This window comes from Sander lucioperca, chromosome 15, assembly GCF_008315115.2.
Source record: "Sander lucioperca isolate FBNREF2018 chromosome 15, SLUC_FBN_1.2, whole genome shotgun sequence".
NCBI lineage: Eukaryota > Metazoa > Chordata > Actinopteri > Perciformes > Percidae > Sander > Sander lucioperca.
In genome coordinates this window covers 10,587,732-10,601,460 of record NC_050187.1, presented here as the reverse complement: position 1 = coordinate 10,601,460, position 13,729 = coordinate 10,587,732, and the positions used below count along the sequence as shown (strand labels likewise).

General features: G+C 39.4%; 2 protein-coding genes across 3 annotated transcripts in view; one reads left to right on the top strand and one right to left on the bottom strand.

The window, feature by feature from the left end:
• LOC116039332 (inositol polyphosphate-5-phosphatase A) overlaps positions 1–13,729 on the top strand; it is a 188,407-nt gene that overhangs the window by 174,374 nt on the left and 304 nt on the right. The window contains exons 14-16 of one of the 2 annotated variants that reach the window (XM_031284068.2): positions 1,549–1,617; positions 2,559–2,595; positions 2,968–3,052. In XM_031284068.2, coding sequence (XP_031139928.1) covers positions 1,549–1,617; positions 2,559–2,595; positions 2,968–3,017 — 156 coding nt within the window. In that variant the 3' untranslated portion in view covers positions 3,018–3,052. Of the gene's footprint in view, positions 1–1,548; positions 1,618–2,558; positions 2,647–2,967; positions 4,609–13,729 lie in introns of those variants that run through there. The other variant, XM_035991941.1, reaches the window with a different exon arrangement.
• nkx6.2 (NK6 homeobox 2) lies at positions 7,583–11,205 on the bottom strand. Its single transcript, XM_031284069.2, has 3 exons — positions 10,350–11,205; positions 9,477–9,649; positions 7,583–9,111 (listed from the first exon to the last, which is right to left on the bottom strand). The coding sequence occupies exons 1-3, from the start codon at positions 10,786–10,788 to the stop codon at positions 8,863–8,865; spliced, it is 861 nt and encodes a 286-aa protein (XP_031139929.1). The 5' UTR covers positions 10,789–11,205; the 3' UTR covers positions 7,583–8,862.

Genomic DNA, 13,729 nt, shown 5'->3' with positions numbered 1-13,729 from the left:
CAGATTCATGTGTGAGTGGGTAACAGCTTCTTTGTGTGCAGAAAGTGATATTGAAACATGATTCCCTCAGATGGGCACTTAGATTACAGTGAGAGAGTACTTGGTCCAGAGGCAAATGCCCACTCTGTAAATTACTCCTGCTTTTTCATTTCTCCTCACTTGCACTGTGCACAAACTGTGCGTAGTTCCTAAAGGTGCCTCCAGCTCAACGCATACTCGTGTTGTTCATAAATCGGATGCTGTGCCGCGGCTCTCTGAGAATCTGTAATAACGCTTAAATTTAACAAAACAAACGCAAGGGCTTTGTGATTTATGCATGTGATGTTTCCTGAGTTATTCATTAAGCCAAGCATCATTAGAGTTTCATTAAACAATCGTAAAACATAAACGAGACAAATATATTTCTTCATTTTCTGTTGGTCACTTACCTGTAATAGGCTTAACTGTCCCTTACAATTCTCTTAACTAAGTGTCTAAGCACTTAATTACTTGGCAGTTGAAACTGCCCCAACTATTTATACTAAGTTGCAAACTGAATGGCTGAGTCAGTATAAATATATATTAAACAGAAGTATTATGCAAATGTCAAATAAACTGCACATAGTTTAGGATTGTAACACGTTGTCATTGTCCTTAGGGCTGGGTATCGTTCAAAACATTTCGATAGTGGTGTCCATACTGTCAATTTGATACCAGTTCCTTAACGATACTATTTTCAAAATCCATTTTAACAAAAAGAAATTACAACATAACACATTACAGTACTTTTTTTCAGCTCCTTTACACCTATGTGAGATAGTCAAGCCTCCCAAAATACAACAACACACACACACACACACACACACACACACACGTGAGCCCCGTCTCTGTGTGTAACGTGGTGTTTCCTGCACGCCTCTACAACATGTTATGTTAGACAGCCAATCACAGCCATTATTAGATCTTGGTACAAGCACGCTGCTTGCTTTATTGGCTCACTGACGCTGATGAGATTTACTCCTTAGGTATTCAAATTTGGTAATTGAATGACGAGGCATTTTTTGATACTCGATACTATGGAGGCAATTCGGTCGGTGCCTAAAAGTATTGTTCTGTTCTGTACCCAGCCCTGATTGTCCTGGCAGATTCTTGCAATTCATATTAATGTGCAAATTGTTGACAACCACGGAAAAAAAAAAAAGAAAGAAAGAGTGAAGCTAATAGCCACTGTTTGGACATATTTTAATCTCACCAGTGTGCTGTTCCAGGTGACTTTTATTTTGAAATCAACAATATAATCCCGCTAATTGTGCTTAATGAAGCTACTACATTGATTTCTCATCCATGAATGTGTCATAAAACATGACACCCGTAATGTAATGATTGTACTGTGTAAACACCAACACAGCGCTGCTGACTCTGCATCGTGTGTGTGTGTGTGTGTGTGTGTGTGTGTGTGTGTGTGTGTGTGTGTGTGTGGAACCCTCATCTCATATAACGATTAAAACATATTGATGAGCACATTTTCATCCCCAATGTTTTTTATTTTTTTATTTTGTGTGTCTGCAGCCTGAAAATGAAGAGAAGTCTATAGTCTATGATAACATCGGGCCCAATGTCTGCATGGGGGACCACAAGGTAACAACAACATCCTCACTGTGTTCACTGTGTCGTGATGAAACCGTTCACTGTAAACTGATCCTGTGAGTCTGACCCTAGAATGGAAAAGGACGGACTACTCTCAACACATGTGCATCTAGTGGGGAAACAGCTGTTTGTATACATCTGGATATTAATGTGCTGCAGCTTTATGACGCTGATGATGTTATTTCACGTCATAAGATGTGGTTTACTTACACTACACTGGCTTTCACATGCATTCATTGTATTGCAAACGTGTGTCTCAAAGTGCCATCATTAGTTTTAAGTTTTAAAGTTGTAGTTTCCAGTAGTGTAAATGTTGTTTCAGATGCTTTACCACATAGGACAGGAAGAACATTTTGAAGCATAATCCTTATGATCAAGAATTACAACTCTACTCCATAGAGTACATAAGTATTCAATCTTGCAACTAAATTTCCCCCACCAGCAGTCACCCCTTATTTAAAGATGTTTATATTTAAGAAAGAACCTGAAGAAAGTAGGAGAGAAGTTGTTTTTTTTTCCAGCGGACTGTATAGAAAGTGTTTAACACTGCCGCTCCAGTCTCCGCGGTGTCAGACAGAAGGTCTTATGCTGAAAAGAGAGGCGCCTTAAGTCAGGTCTTTCATCAATACGTAGTGTGACATAGACAGTAGTGTGTGTGTGCGAGGTGACCTGAGCACACTGACAGATACTGCAGCGGCGCTCACCTCCCGGCCGCACACTACCGCTAAAGTCACAGCTGGCTATGTTTAAAAAATGTCCAATGTAGTTAGCACACGGGCCCAAAAATGCACAGCACTGCTATGTGAGTTTAACCTGTGTGTCATGGGTGCTCAGAGAGGGAAAGAACATACACTTGTCTCAGAGAGCATTAATAAAAGTCTTGGTTTTTGTTTGTTTTTTTAAACTGTGGTTTGTCTCTGTCCCCCTGCCAGCCCGTCTTCCTGTCCTTCCGAATAACAGCGGGGGCAGGTAAACCTAATGCAAATAAGCACAAGTGTTGTGTGGTGCAGTGATGTCGTGGTAAATATTAATTTTTCTTTATTACAATTCTTCCCATTGTTGCTGTTTCTTTGATTTGCTTGACTTTTTCATTACTTTGTACAAATGGTTCAAAGAGTTTTATTGCAAAAATAAAACATCATCATCATCATCATCAGTGGAAAAATGATTTGCTTAAAATGCTTTGGTCATTTTAAGACATTTACTTACAAACTTACTGCATCTTGTGCTTAAACTTTTAAAAAAAGGGGGTGGGGGGGGGGAGATCAGGTCATTTTTTTTCTTTGATTGAAATGATAACTTGGTACGTATGAATAAAAATGTCAATTTTTCTCTCGACAGGGAAGTGTTGCCAAAGGGGGGAGAAGATATTCCGTGAAGCGCCTCTGTGAGAACACTGGAGAAACAAACCGGACACCAACACACACGCACACGCGCATGCACACAACACACACCTTTGCATGCAAACAAACACAAATACACACACACTTTGCACAAGCGTACACTGAAGAACCTAGCCAAAGTTTTTCAGCAGTGCTGAGCGGTTGCGGTTGTCGTGACACCAACATCCATATGAAAACCCAGCCGTTTTCTCTCCATAAAACACTTGTTGAGATGTGGACGAGCACCCGAGGGCCCCGGCTCCAGACAAGACACACATCGCTGACCTCACTGTTGCCATGCAACCCCATTCCCCAGAGAAGAAAGAAAAAGAAAGAAAAAAAAAAAGAACGGACGGACGGACGACTCTTCTCCATGCCACAGCCTCGTTGCCAAAACTCTAATTGAAATCAGTCCTACTACATACTTTTAGACACCGTACTTGCCATTTTTAGGTATGCCTCTATGTATAGAAGCTACTTTCCACACAGTATGTAAGGTGTTTTAGGAAAAGAAAAGTGCAATGCAAAAAAAAAAAAAAAAAAAAGTTGTATATCTATATTGTTAGGTTTATTTGTACATTGGACAGTATAACATAGAGTTGTTCATGGTTTTTAGTGCCGTTCTCTTTTCTGACCAAACTTTGTGGTCCCTTCGTTGGAATAGGTAGAAACTTTTTTCCGTTTATTTTAACAATTTATATATAAATATATACAAATTTTTTTTTGTTTTTTGAGTTGTTGTGTGCACAACACACTGCTATGCCTGACACATCCGTTGAGTCTCATTTTATATACTGTTCTTTTTAAAGAGATAATTTATAATTCTTACCAAAATGTTTATGCTGAAAGTGTGAGCGGACAGAGTGACTGGGAGTTCCTGCAGCCACAGTATAACCTTTGAGTAGTCAGTGGGAGAGGAGGAAACAGAAAAAACTGTTGAGTGATGTATTGCCTATCCAAGATTGTTTAAGCAGTGCCATAGACCATGCAAGTATATAAGATAATGTTTCATATATATATAGCACTCTCACATTATTATTCTTACTCTAACTTATTTCTATAATATTATGGTTCTGAATGTGATATTTTTTAGATAGGCTTGGGTATCCTTAAAATGTAAACTTTTTTTTTTCTGTGTCAATTTTTGTTACTGCATTACAGTGCCAAGTATCCTACACAGAAATAAAGTGTGTAAGAGTTATAAAATACTTAAGTCAGATGGTAAAGGTATTGATTGTGTAATGTAATGTAAAAAAAAAATAAAAAATAGGGAGAAACTCTAAACGTGGAGAAAGAGCAGGAAGACTTTTCATTTGTTTTGTGTGTAGCCTTCATTGCAAATAATTTGAGCATTAAAGAGGCGATAAGAGCGGTTCTTTTTTTTTGATCGATTTCGTTTACTAGGCCTACACTACAGATTTCAGACTGTGTGAAGCCGTCACATTGATCCTTACGTGAATTCTTTTTTTCTTCTTTTTTTTTTTTATCTAAATCACAATCGCAAATGGAAATGATTTTGTGCCTGCTGCAGAATTTATGTTGTCTTGTGTGATTTGGGTTTGTAGGCAAAACGTTGTTTTCTTGTTGTTGTTGTTGTTGTTGTTGTTGTTGTTGTTGTTGTAAAAAGCCTGCTTGTTTTGGTTCCTGCTGGTCATTGTGAGTATACTGTAGGAATATAAGCCGCAATTATTTTTTTTCTTCACTCCATCTTATAAAAAAGCAGATAAGAGATTTTATTCTAGCCCCTTCCGGCCTGGGCCTCTACTGTAGGTGATGCACTTCTCAAGCAATAAAAAACCATTAGAGCTCAACGGCTGTTTGTCCTCATTCCCTCTCATTTGACCTCAGTAGACTACTACACAATAAGAGCTCTTCCTCAAAAGGTCTCCATCAATTAGCCTTCCGCGGGATCATCAGTGTATCCTCAGTAGATTATATAGTATATTATTACAGTGTTATAGAGTGATACCAACAGAGGAGAATTACACTTCCTGTGCTCGTTTTTCTTCACTGTGACATCGGATTTAATTGGCTTAAGATGGGCCTCCTACCAGCCACCATGCAGCGGAAAATGATATTCTATATAGAGGATTATAGTTCCTAATATCGACTTTAATTAGGATATATTTACATTTTCGTAGGCAGCGCCACTTTGGCTAATATTCCCGTACGATGTTTTGTGTGCATAATCATGTTTTCTCAGTTAAGAAAATACTACCACTTAATGTTGCAAAATGTGCAATTTGTGAGCCATTTAAGGGACAATTTGATCATATATATATATAGGCCTACTCAGCAAAAAAAGAAACGTCCTGTCACTTTTATATTTTAAGCAAACTTAACATATGCAAATATTTGTATGAACATTAAAAGATTTAACAACTAAGACATAAACTGAACAGTTTTCACAGACATGTGACTAACAGAAATGGAATAATGTGTCCCTGAACAATGGAGGGGTCAAAATCAAAAGTAGCCCTCAGTATCTGGTGTGGCCACCAGCTGCATTAAGTACTGCAGTATATCTCCTCCTCATGTACAACTGCACCAGACTGGCCAGTTCTTGCGGTTGTTGTTGCCATCCTGTACCTGTCCCGCAGGTGTGATATTCGGATGTACCGATCCTATGCAGGTGTTGTTACACGTGGTCTGCCATCAGCTGTGCTTCCTGTCTCCCAGTAGCGCTGTCTTACAGTAGGGACATTGCAATGCATTGCCCTGGCCACATCTGCTGTCCTGTCGTTCACGCAGATTAGCAGGGACCCTGGGCGTCTTTCTTTTGGTGTTTTTCTGAGTCAGTAGAAAGGTCTCTTTACTTTCCTAATTGTGAACTAAACTAAACTGTGACCTTAATTGCCTACCGCCTGCAAGCTGTTATGGTCTTTTCGACCGTTCAACAGGTGCATGTTCATTAATTGTTTATGGTTCATTGAACAAGCATGGAAAACATTGTTTAAACCCTTTACAATGAAGATCTCTAAAGTTATTTTGATTTTTACAAAAGTATCTTCAAAATACAGTGTCCTGAAAAAAGGGCCGTTTCTTTTGTTGCTGAGTTTATATATATATATATATATATATATATATATATATATATATATATATATATATATATATATATATATATATATATATACATCTCCGACCGGCTGAAGCGAGAGACATTCCGGTAGAAATAGATCATAAATGCATTTAAAAGACGATTGTGCAATGCTAATAACAAATAGACTTTCTGAGCACGGTATTTGATACTGAACCTTCCTGAAACTTAAACTATTCCGAATTTCAGCAGTGACCTTCAGGTGGGCTCTCTACAAACACCTTTATAACTTAAACTAATATAAAGGATACTTAAGTCACACCAACATACCGTTTTTAAAAGAAAAATAATACTTAAGTACTATAAAGTCAATATAAAGCCATCATTAAGCACGTGCTGTTGGGATATTATCCAATAGGATAACTGTAAGAAAGGGGCAATTAAAATGTATCGTTGCAGATTCTTTATCTTTCTCTTTCTTCGTTCAGAGCCTCACTGTGTGATATAATATCCATGGTTTATCAAAGATTTCTGAGTGGGACTGGATTTTAGGACTGCTCTTGTCTGATTGGCTGACTCCAGAAGACAGCTCCCATTCATACTCACTACAGGGAAGAATGAAACGGTGTAGTAGCACCAGGGAGACAGAGGGGGGGCACTTCTGTCAGGGATCTCCACATTACACCAAACATGATCATTTTCTTCCATTAATGAATAATGGCCTAAACTAGGATACTGTTGCTAGGCAGAAAGACATAAATGAGTTCATTAATCCTGAGTTGGGGAACAATTAGGATGACTGCAAAATAAAACCAAATCCATTATTAAAAGAGTGACATTTTCTGTTTTGATTTGTAAAAAATCATCAAAATCTGCCTATAATAATAATAATAATAATAATAATATTGTTCGAATATCTAACCTTTGAACTATTTGCAATACTACTACTACTACTAATAATAATAATAATGCTGTCTAGATTATTTAGCTCTTGTTGGGATGCCTTATTGTAAAATAAAAGTTCAACCTGTAGACAATTTCTTCTTTTGAATTTCACTTTTGCTTTTTAGTAAACAATGACTGTTTAATGAAAATATATTCACTTAATAACATATATTGTGACATTATTATTATTATTATTATTATTATGAGTTCCTTGTTTCCCGCTTTAGACGTTTCTAAAACATAAATCACCATGAATCCTCTGAAAGCGTCATTATTGCCAATAATGAAATTCAATTATTGATAGTCATGAATTTATCTTTAATTTATATTAAGCCCATACATTATACCAAAAACCCATAATAAAACAAAAAAAATGCTTGTTAAATAATTTATTCATAATACAAAGTGTTTTTTTTTTCTTCCTAGAACCTTCCCGGAAGTAATAATACTCTCTTTAATTCCAACACAACCGATGGGGCACTTTTCTACTCCGCTGTGTGATGAGGTAAAACAGAAACTTTCTCAAATGAAATCAAAAGAAAAGTGATGTCGTTAAACAAGCTGTCCTTTGCAGTGATTATTTACAGTATTTTTTTTTTTTTTTTTTTTGCGTCTATACATGTGTGTGCCGGTACTGAATTGGCAATTTGTAAAAGGCGGAGAAAAGGGGCCGACATTACTCTGCAGGAATAAAAAAAACAAAGCAGCAGATAGCGTGATATATCTGAGAGGCAATAAGCGCGTCCGGGCTGCGGAGGGAGAAAGGCTGCCACGTTTCCACTGGTTGAAACAACATAACTTATTCAGTAAAAAATATATACAATCTCACGTACATTTTCATCTTTAGGCTACAGCACAAATCATTCATTCATCTCCAACCTGCGACCCCCACCCCCCACCAAATGTCATTCTCTCGCCTTTTAGGACAGTGGATACCCTGGTTAAACTGAGCTTTAGAAGCGTCACAGGCCCCGTTTACACCTGTCATTTTAAACATGCGTCTGGGATCCGGATCAGAGTTGTGCTGCTAATAAATCACTTCTACTAACAGCTTACAGTCACCTCTCAAAGCTGCACCAAACAAACTGTTGCTTTTCTTTAAACCCAAAATTGGATAAAGGCTGAATTTTATAACATGGTGCACTTTCTTCACTTCAGAATGAAAAAAAGGACTGGCAATAATGTCTTTTTTTTTTGTCTGCAGATGAAAATATTATGAGTACTGAAAACCAATTAAAAAGAACATCCAACGGTCTCATTCAGAGTCAAATGAATGGCCATCCTGGCTTGTAAAGGTGACTGAGGCTGCTAATCATTGTAGCGGGCAGTGTAGCGGGAAATAATGTTAACAAGTGTCATGAATTACACTGCACGGGTAGAGCAAAGCAGCATTACTTGTGGAATAAGTCACAGTAATAAGCCCAACACTGATCCGGATTGTGTCTGTGTGTGTGTGTGTGTGTGTATAATAATTTGTTTACATTTACACCTGTTGTTTAAAACTCCAGTTGGATGCGTAAAAACGGATTTGCGTCGCCGAAACAATTTCCTGTCCCAATATTTCTGTCCTTTCACCTGACATGAACTTGTCATTATCAGTCTTCATGAAGTCCATTGCTGACAGGAGTTATATCTCCGTGTTTACAGTGTCTGTGAGTGGGGGTTTTGGATGCAGCCAAATGCGTCTCTGGCCATAGTTTGGTGAGCGCGTCTTCCGTGCGTCTTATTCGGTTTTTACGCATTTTTCTTGCTCTGTCAGAGCACAATGCGACCACCCCCCGCCCCCCACCCCCCAGGCGCATGTTCGCAGTGTCAGGTGGAAAGGGGATAAAAAAAAATAAAAATAAAAAAAAAATAAAAATGAGTGCATCACAAGGTGTCCGAGCTGTTACTGCAGGGGCTGATCAGCGCCAGGTTGCTGGCCTTGTGCTTTTTCAACAGTCTCGTGATTTTTTCGTCGTCTGAGTTTGGGTCCAGGGGTTTGTTGTACTCGTCGTCGTCCTCGTTATCCGAGCTCTCCTTCATCTTCTCCGTCTCGGAGTCGTGCTTCTTCTTGGCCGTGGCCATTTCTGCTGCGTGTCTCTTCCGCCATTTGGTTCTCCTGTTCTGAAACCAAACCTGTTGAGGAGGGGGACAGATGCGCACAGATGCTCAACAGGTCCACATATGAACACGTAATGAACAGAAACGCTCCATTAAACTAATCACAGCAGGTGTGTAAATCATCCTGGATACACTCAAATAATCGGCTACAGGCTATCAACAGCAATAACAATTGCAATTAATAATAATAATAATAGCAACAACATCAATAATAATACTTTGAATAATACATGTTGTATGTCATCGATTACAAATAACGTATTTTCTTGCCCTCTGCGTGCAGCCAAAATGGAATTTTAGCCTACAGATTGCAAAAAAAAAAAGAGAAAGTCGACCAAATAATATTTTCCATATTTGCCAACAATTAAGCAGGTTTTTACCTTGACTTGACTCTCGGTCATTCCTAAAGAGTAAGCCAGGCGGGCTCTCTCTGGGCCGGCCAGGTATTTCGTCTGCTCGAAGGTTTTTTCCAGTGCAAAAATCTGCTGTCCTGAAAAGGTCGGTCTGGAGTGTTTCTTCTTTCCATCCTTATCCAACATCATATTAGCTTGAGCTGGAAGGAGAAACACAAGAAGCTATGGTTTTATACAGAGTGGAAGTTCAGACAATTCACTTCATTTATTTTGAATTAACTACAAATTAAAAACTTCCATTGATAAAGTCCACATGCTATTTGAAATGTGATGCTCATAAGTTAACTCAAAATGAGCCTCGAAAAATCTAAAAAGCATCGAAGTGTGTGTGTGTGTGTGTGTGTGTGTGTGTGTGTGTGTGTGTGTGTGTGTGTGTGTGTGTGTGTGTGTGTGTGTGTGTCTGAGCTCCAAACTATTTACGATGGTACTAATAGCCTATAGTTGTATTTTTATTTTTAAAAGTTTAAAAGTCCTACCAAGTATCACATTAGAATGAAATGTTCTATTAGGAACTTGTAGTGTGATAGCCAAAAGTATGTCTGCCTTTATGGTAACCATGCAGTGTAATGTGTATCCCTTCGTACAGCTAATGTTTATTATAGCCTAATAGTTTTACATGACCTGTGACGGCTGTGTAAAATACAGTGGAGTTGTTTTGTTTTCTGTGTTTGCTACGTAGTGACAGGCCGAAATAATGTCTAAAATCACAAGACAAGCAAAGTAGCTCTACAACAAAACATTATACAACCCCACAAATGTGCCGTGGCTTTTTCGGAATTTAACAATTGAAAAAACTCCCCCCTAAACGTGTACAAACAGAGCCAGTCAGACAGGACTTACAAGGACAAGGAACTCGCGGGTCCCTCCAGGGAGAACCCTGCATCACCCCGGGCCAGAAGATAGGCGCCCTCCCCGGCAGCTCGGCCAGCGGCTTCGGATACCGCGACATCGCCGGGGTGAAGTACATCCCCGCTGCTGCTGCCGCCGCGGCGGCTGCGGTGGTGGCCAGGCCGTTTATCCTGGGGAACCCGGAGAGCAGCTGTCCGGCCGAGGTGATGGGTCTCCCAAGGATGTCGCTTATTCCGTGCGGGGTCCCCCCGGCCATCTGGGAGTTAAGGCTGGAGAGGTGAGGCGCCTTAAAGCCCGCAGGGCTCTGCTGCAGCGTATACGGGAACAAGGAAGTCTTCATCTCGGTCATGTTGTGCAACGCCGCCAGCGGGGTGCTGCCCAGGACGAAAGCACTCTGCCGGTTAGCCTCCATTTGCCCGACCGCTAACATTTGTGAACATGAACCACCAAAGTCGCTTGTATAAAAACGGGAAATAAAAAGAACCTAATAAGAGTAAATAAAGGCGCAGAGCGGACTGGTGATATTCAGGAGCCAGGCCACTTCTGCCGCCTTCTGCGAAAGTATCCTGGATGAGGAAGAAGCAGACTCTTGAATGTTGAAAAACTTGAGCAAAAGCGAACTTCTCTTCTCTATTGGGAAGTGAAGAGCTTGGTCAAACTCCCACAAATGTCTCTCCGCGGATTTGTTTTGGTCGGAGTCTGTCAGCTGGGAGAAGGTTGCAAGCGTCCGCCACAGGAATCCTCGCGGAAGTCGGCCGCTCTGATGATGTTTTTAGTGGTTTTGATGGGAACCATTAAAGGGGTCGACTTGTCTTTCCATAAATTGACTCGCTCTAGGCTGGGGGTGAAGCGGGACCCGCTGATAATAGCGCAGCCACCTGCACGCGCGCTATTCCCATTGGACGGGGCTGAGTGAGACAGCGCCCTGATTGGAGGAGACAGGAACTCCACTGCTTCACACGTGCGTCTTCGCAGGACGGGTGCTGCCTTGACGTGCTGTCGGAAATAATAGCTTCCAGTTAAACTGCATATGAACGACCCTACTCGGTGGTTTTAATGATTGACTGGATTTATTTAGGCTATGATAGATGATATGTTCACTGTTGCGGACTGTGACGTTTCAGAGCGGGTACACAGCCTAAAAAAATAGTTCATTTAATTTTCAGACCGAGGCTAGCCTAGGCTATATAAAAGTTGTTCACGTTTTTCCTTCCTTTGTAGCATATTTGACACATTAATGTGTTCTAAATGGCCACGCGTGATGTAGGCTACAATTGTCCGACTTTTCTGTGCAGAATCAAATAGCTGCGCTATAGGCTAGCAAATAGAAACTATAGGCCTAACTCTTTTTCAGCATCGACTGAAACCACTTGATTGTTGCTCATATAGCCGTGTTAAAGACTTTGAAATTGTGGAAGCCATGGTGTCGGAGGAGACCCTGAATGCATCAACGGCCACACTCTATTAAGATCTTTAGCTCTGCTGTTAATGATGCGTCTCACACCGTGGAAATCTTTGTTTCCACAAATGACAAAGAATATACATTTACATTATAAGCTGTAACGCAGACAGTGAAAGTATATTAAAGTAGAAACGAGACCCGGCCGGGGTGAGGACGGACTCCTAATGGTTGCCGATTGAAGATTACATTTTAAAGATAAGTCCACGGAAAAAAATAAACCGATTCTACTTGATTGTTTTTTGTTTGTTTCTTTTACTATTTTTTAATTTATTTTTGTTGATATCTTTGATATGATATGCGGTAAGGGCGTTTCGGCCAGTCAGCATGTTTTTTTTATTATTTTTTTTATTTCCTTTGCACACTATTTTGCGATGAATACCGGTACTTTGGAGAATGAAAATAAACTGAGTTATTCCAGCGCGTTGTAATATGCTTTTCGTAAAAGATTACAGTTTCACTCACTTTACCCCATCTTGAACATCGCCATTATTTCATATCATTTCATATTTTTACATCAGGCAGCCTATTTGGAAGAAGTGGATAAAAAGAGCAGTCAGTGGATTTTCAGATAAAACAGAAGTGGATCATAATAACTTTAAAGGACACATCTGGGTTTAATAAGAGTGAGATAATAAGTGTTTTTCTGAGATAAACTGCGTTATTACGGAGAAAGTGTGTGAGAAAAAGCGCCAGGCTCCAGTCATCACTCTGAGTGCTGTAATATTTTATGGAGATGTGAGAAGGTTGTAAGAGTGAAATATGGCCACGTTAGCGTTTGAAAGGCTTCAACAGATGCACCTTGCTGCCCATTTGCTCACCGGGGGAAGATTGTGGGTTTTAAAAGGTTTTCAACGCGAGGTGATTCACAAGTTTGCCTGTATTTCTTCAAGTTGAAGGGAATGCGGTATACACACGTTTTCTAATTCTGCAAATGGCCCTCTATTTCTAATTCATATCCGTGTATTTCCCCCCTGATCATATAGGCATATACATTTGTTTTATTACCTTGTTTTAAAGTCTTTCTAAAATGATCATAGGAGGAGCTTTTGAAAATAATAAATATCGCCTTGTGATTTGTCAAAGAGCAAAGCTGACAACCGTTGCTCAATCTCTTAGTGGTTTTTTTTGTTTAGTTTAGTTTTTTTTTTTCGCAAAATGACAGAGTTAAATCCGGCCGCTCGCGCTGACCCAGCGTGAGATCAATGACAGAAAGATTGGCACTTTTTTTTCTCCATCTGCAGCCAAAAGACGAGAGCTGCCAAGCAGCCCGTCGCCGTAAAACCATAATCGCAATTTAACATAATGAATGATTTGAATTTTTATCTCCTACATTCACGAGTAATTTAAAGTTTAAACTCTTAAACTCAAATCTGTTACAGAAATAAGGACGTGGCGCTGCACTGAAACGAATGGAGGGTGAAAAAAGATCTTGATAAATTGCCTAATTATAGGAAAGATTATTAAACCAATAAAATTACTTTTATTCCTACGATGAAAGACCAAGAGATTGACACCTAGCCTACATAATTAATATTCTTTTTTTGTTTTTGTTTTTTTTTAAGATAATACAATGATAATTAATTAGTAAAATAATATAAACAAAAACAATGATGCTGGCCCTACTACTACTACTAACAAATAATAGTCTACCGACAATAATAAAGAATAAAAGAGCTCATTAAGCAAGGAAATTATTTGATTTTTATTATTTATTGAAATCACTGTAGTAACTTGTGAACCTGTTGCTCACCGCAGCAAGTCATGATAATGCAGTGCAGATGAATATAAGCCTGATTTATGCGGTATAGATGCTATTGTGAGTTTTAATAATGGCTTGTTGGCCTGCTGATGGCGCGTATGGCTACCGCGGGCCTTTGTCCTCCTATTGGAGGGGAAATGGGTTAATAAA

Bases quoted from the DNA above. Each gene is read 5' to 3' on its own strand.
- nkx6.2 (XM_031284069.2), bottom strand. From the start codon at position 10,788: ATGTTAGCGGTCGGGCAAATGGAGGCTAACCGGCAGAGTGCTTTCGTC. The intron at 9,650-10,349 runs GTAAGTCCTGTC...TTCTCCTTCCAG, and splicing joins CCCGCGAGTTCCTTGTCCTT to CTCAAGCTAATATGATGTTG. The intron at 9,112-9,476 runs GTAAAAACCTGC...CCTCCTCAACAG, and splicing joins TGACCGAGAGTCAAGTCAAG to GTTTGGTTTCAGAACAGGAG.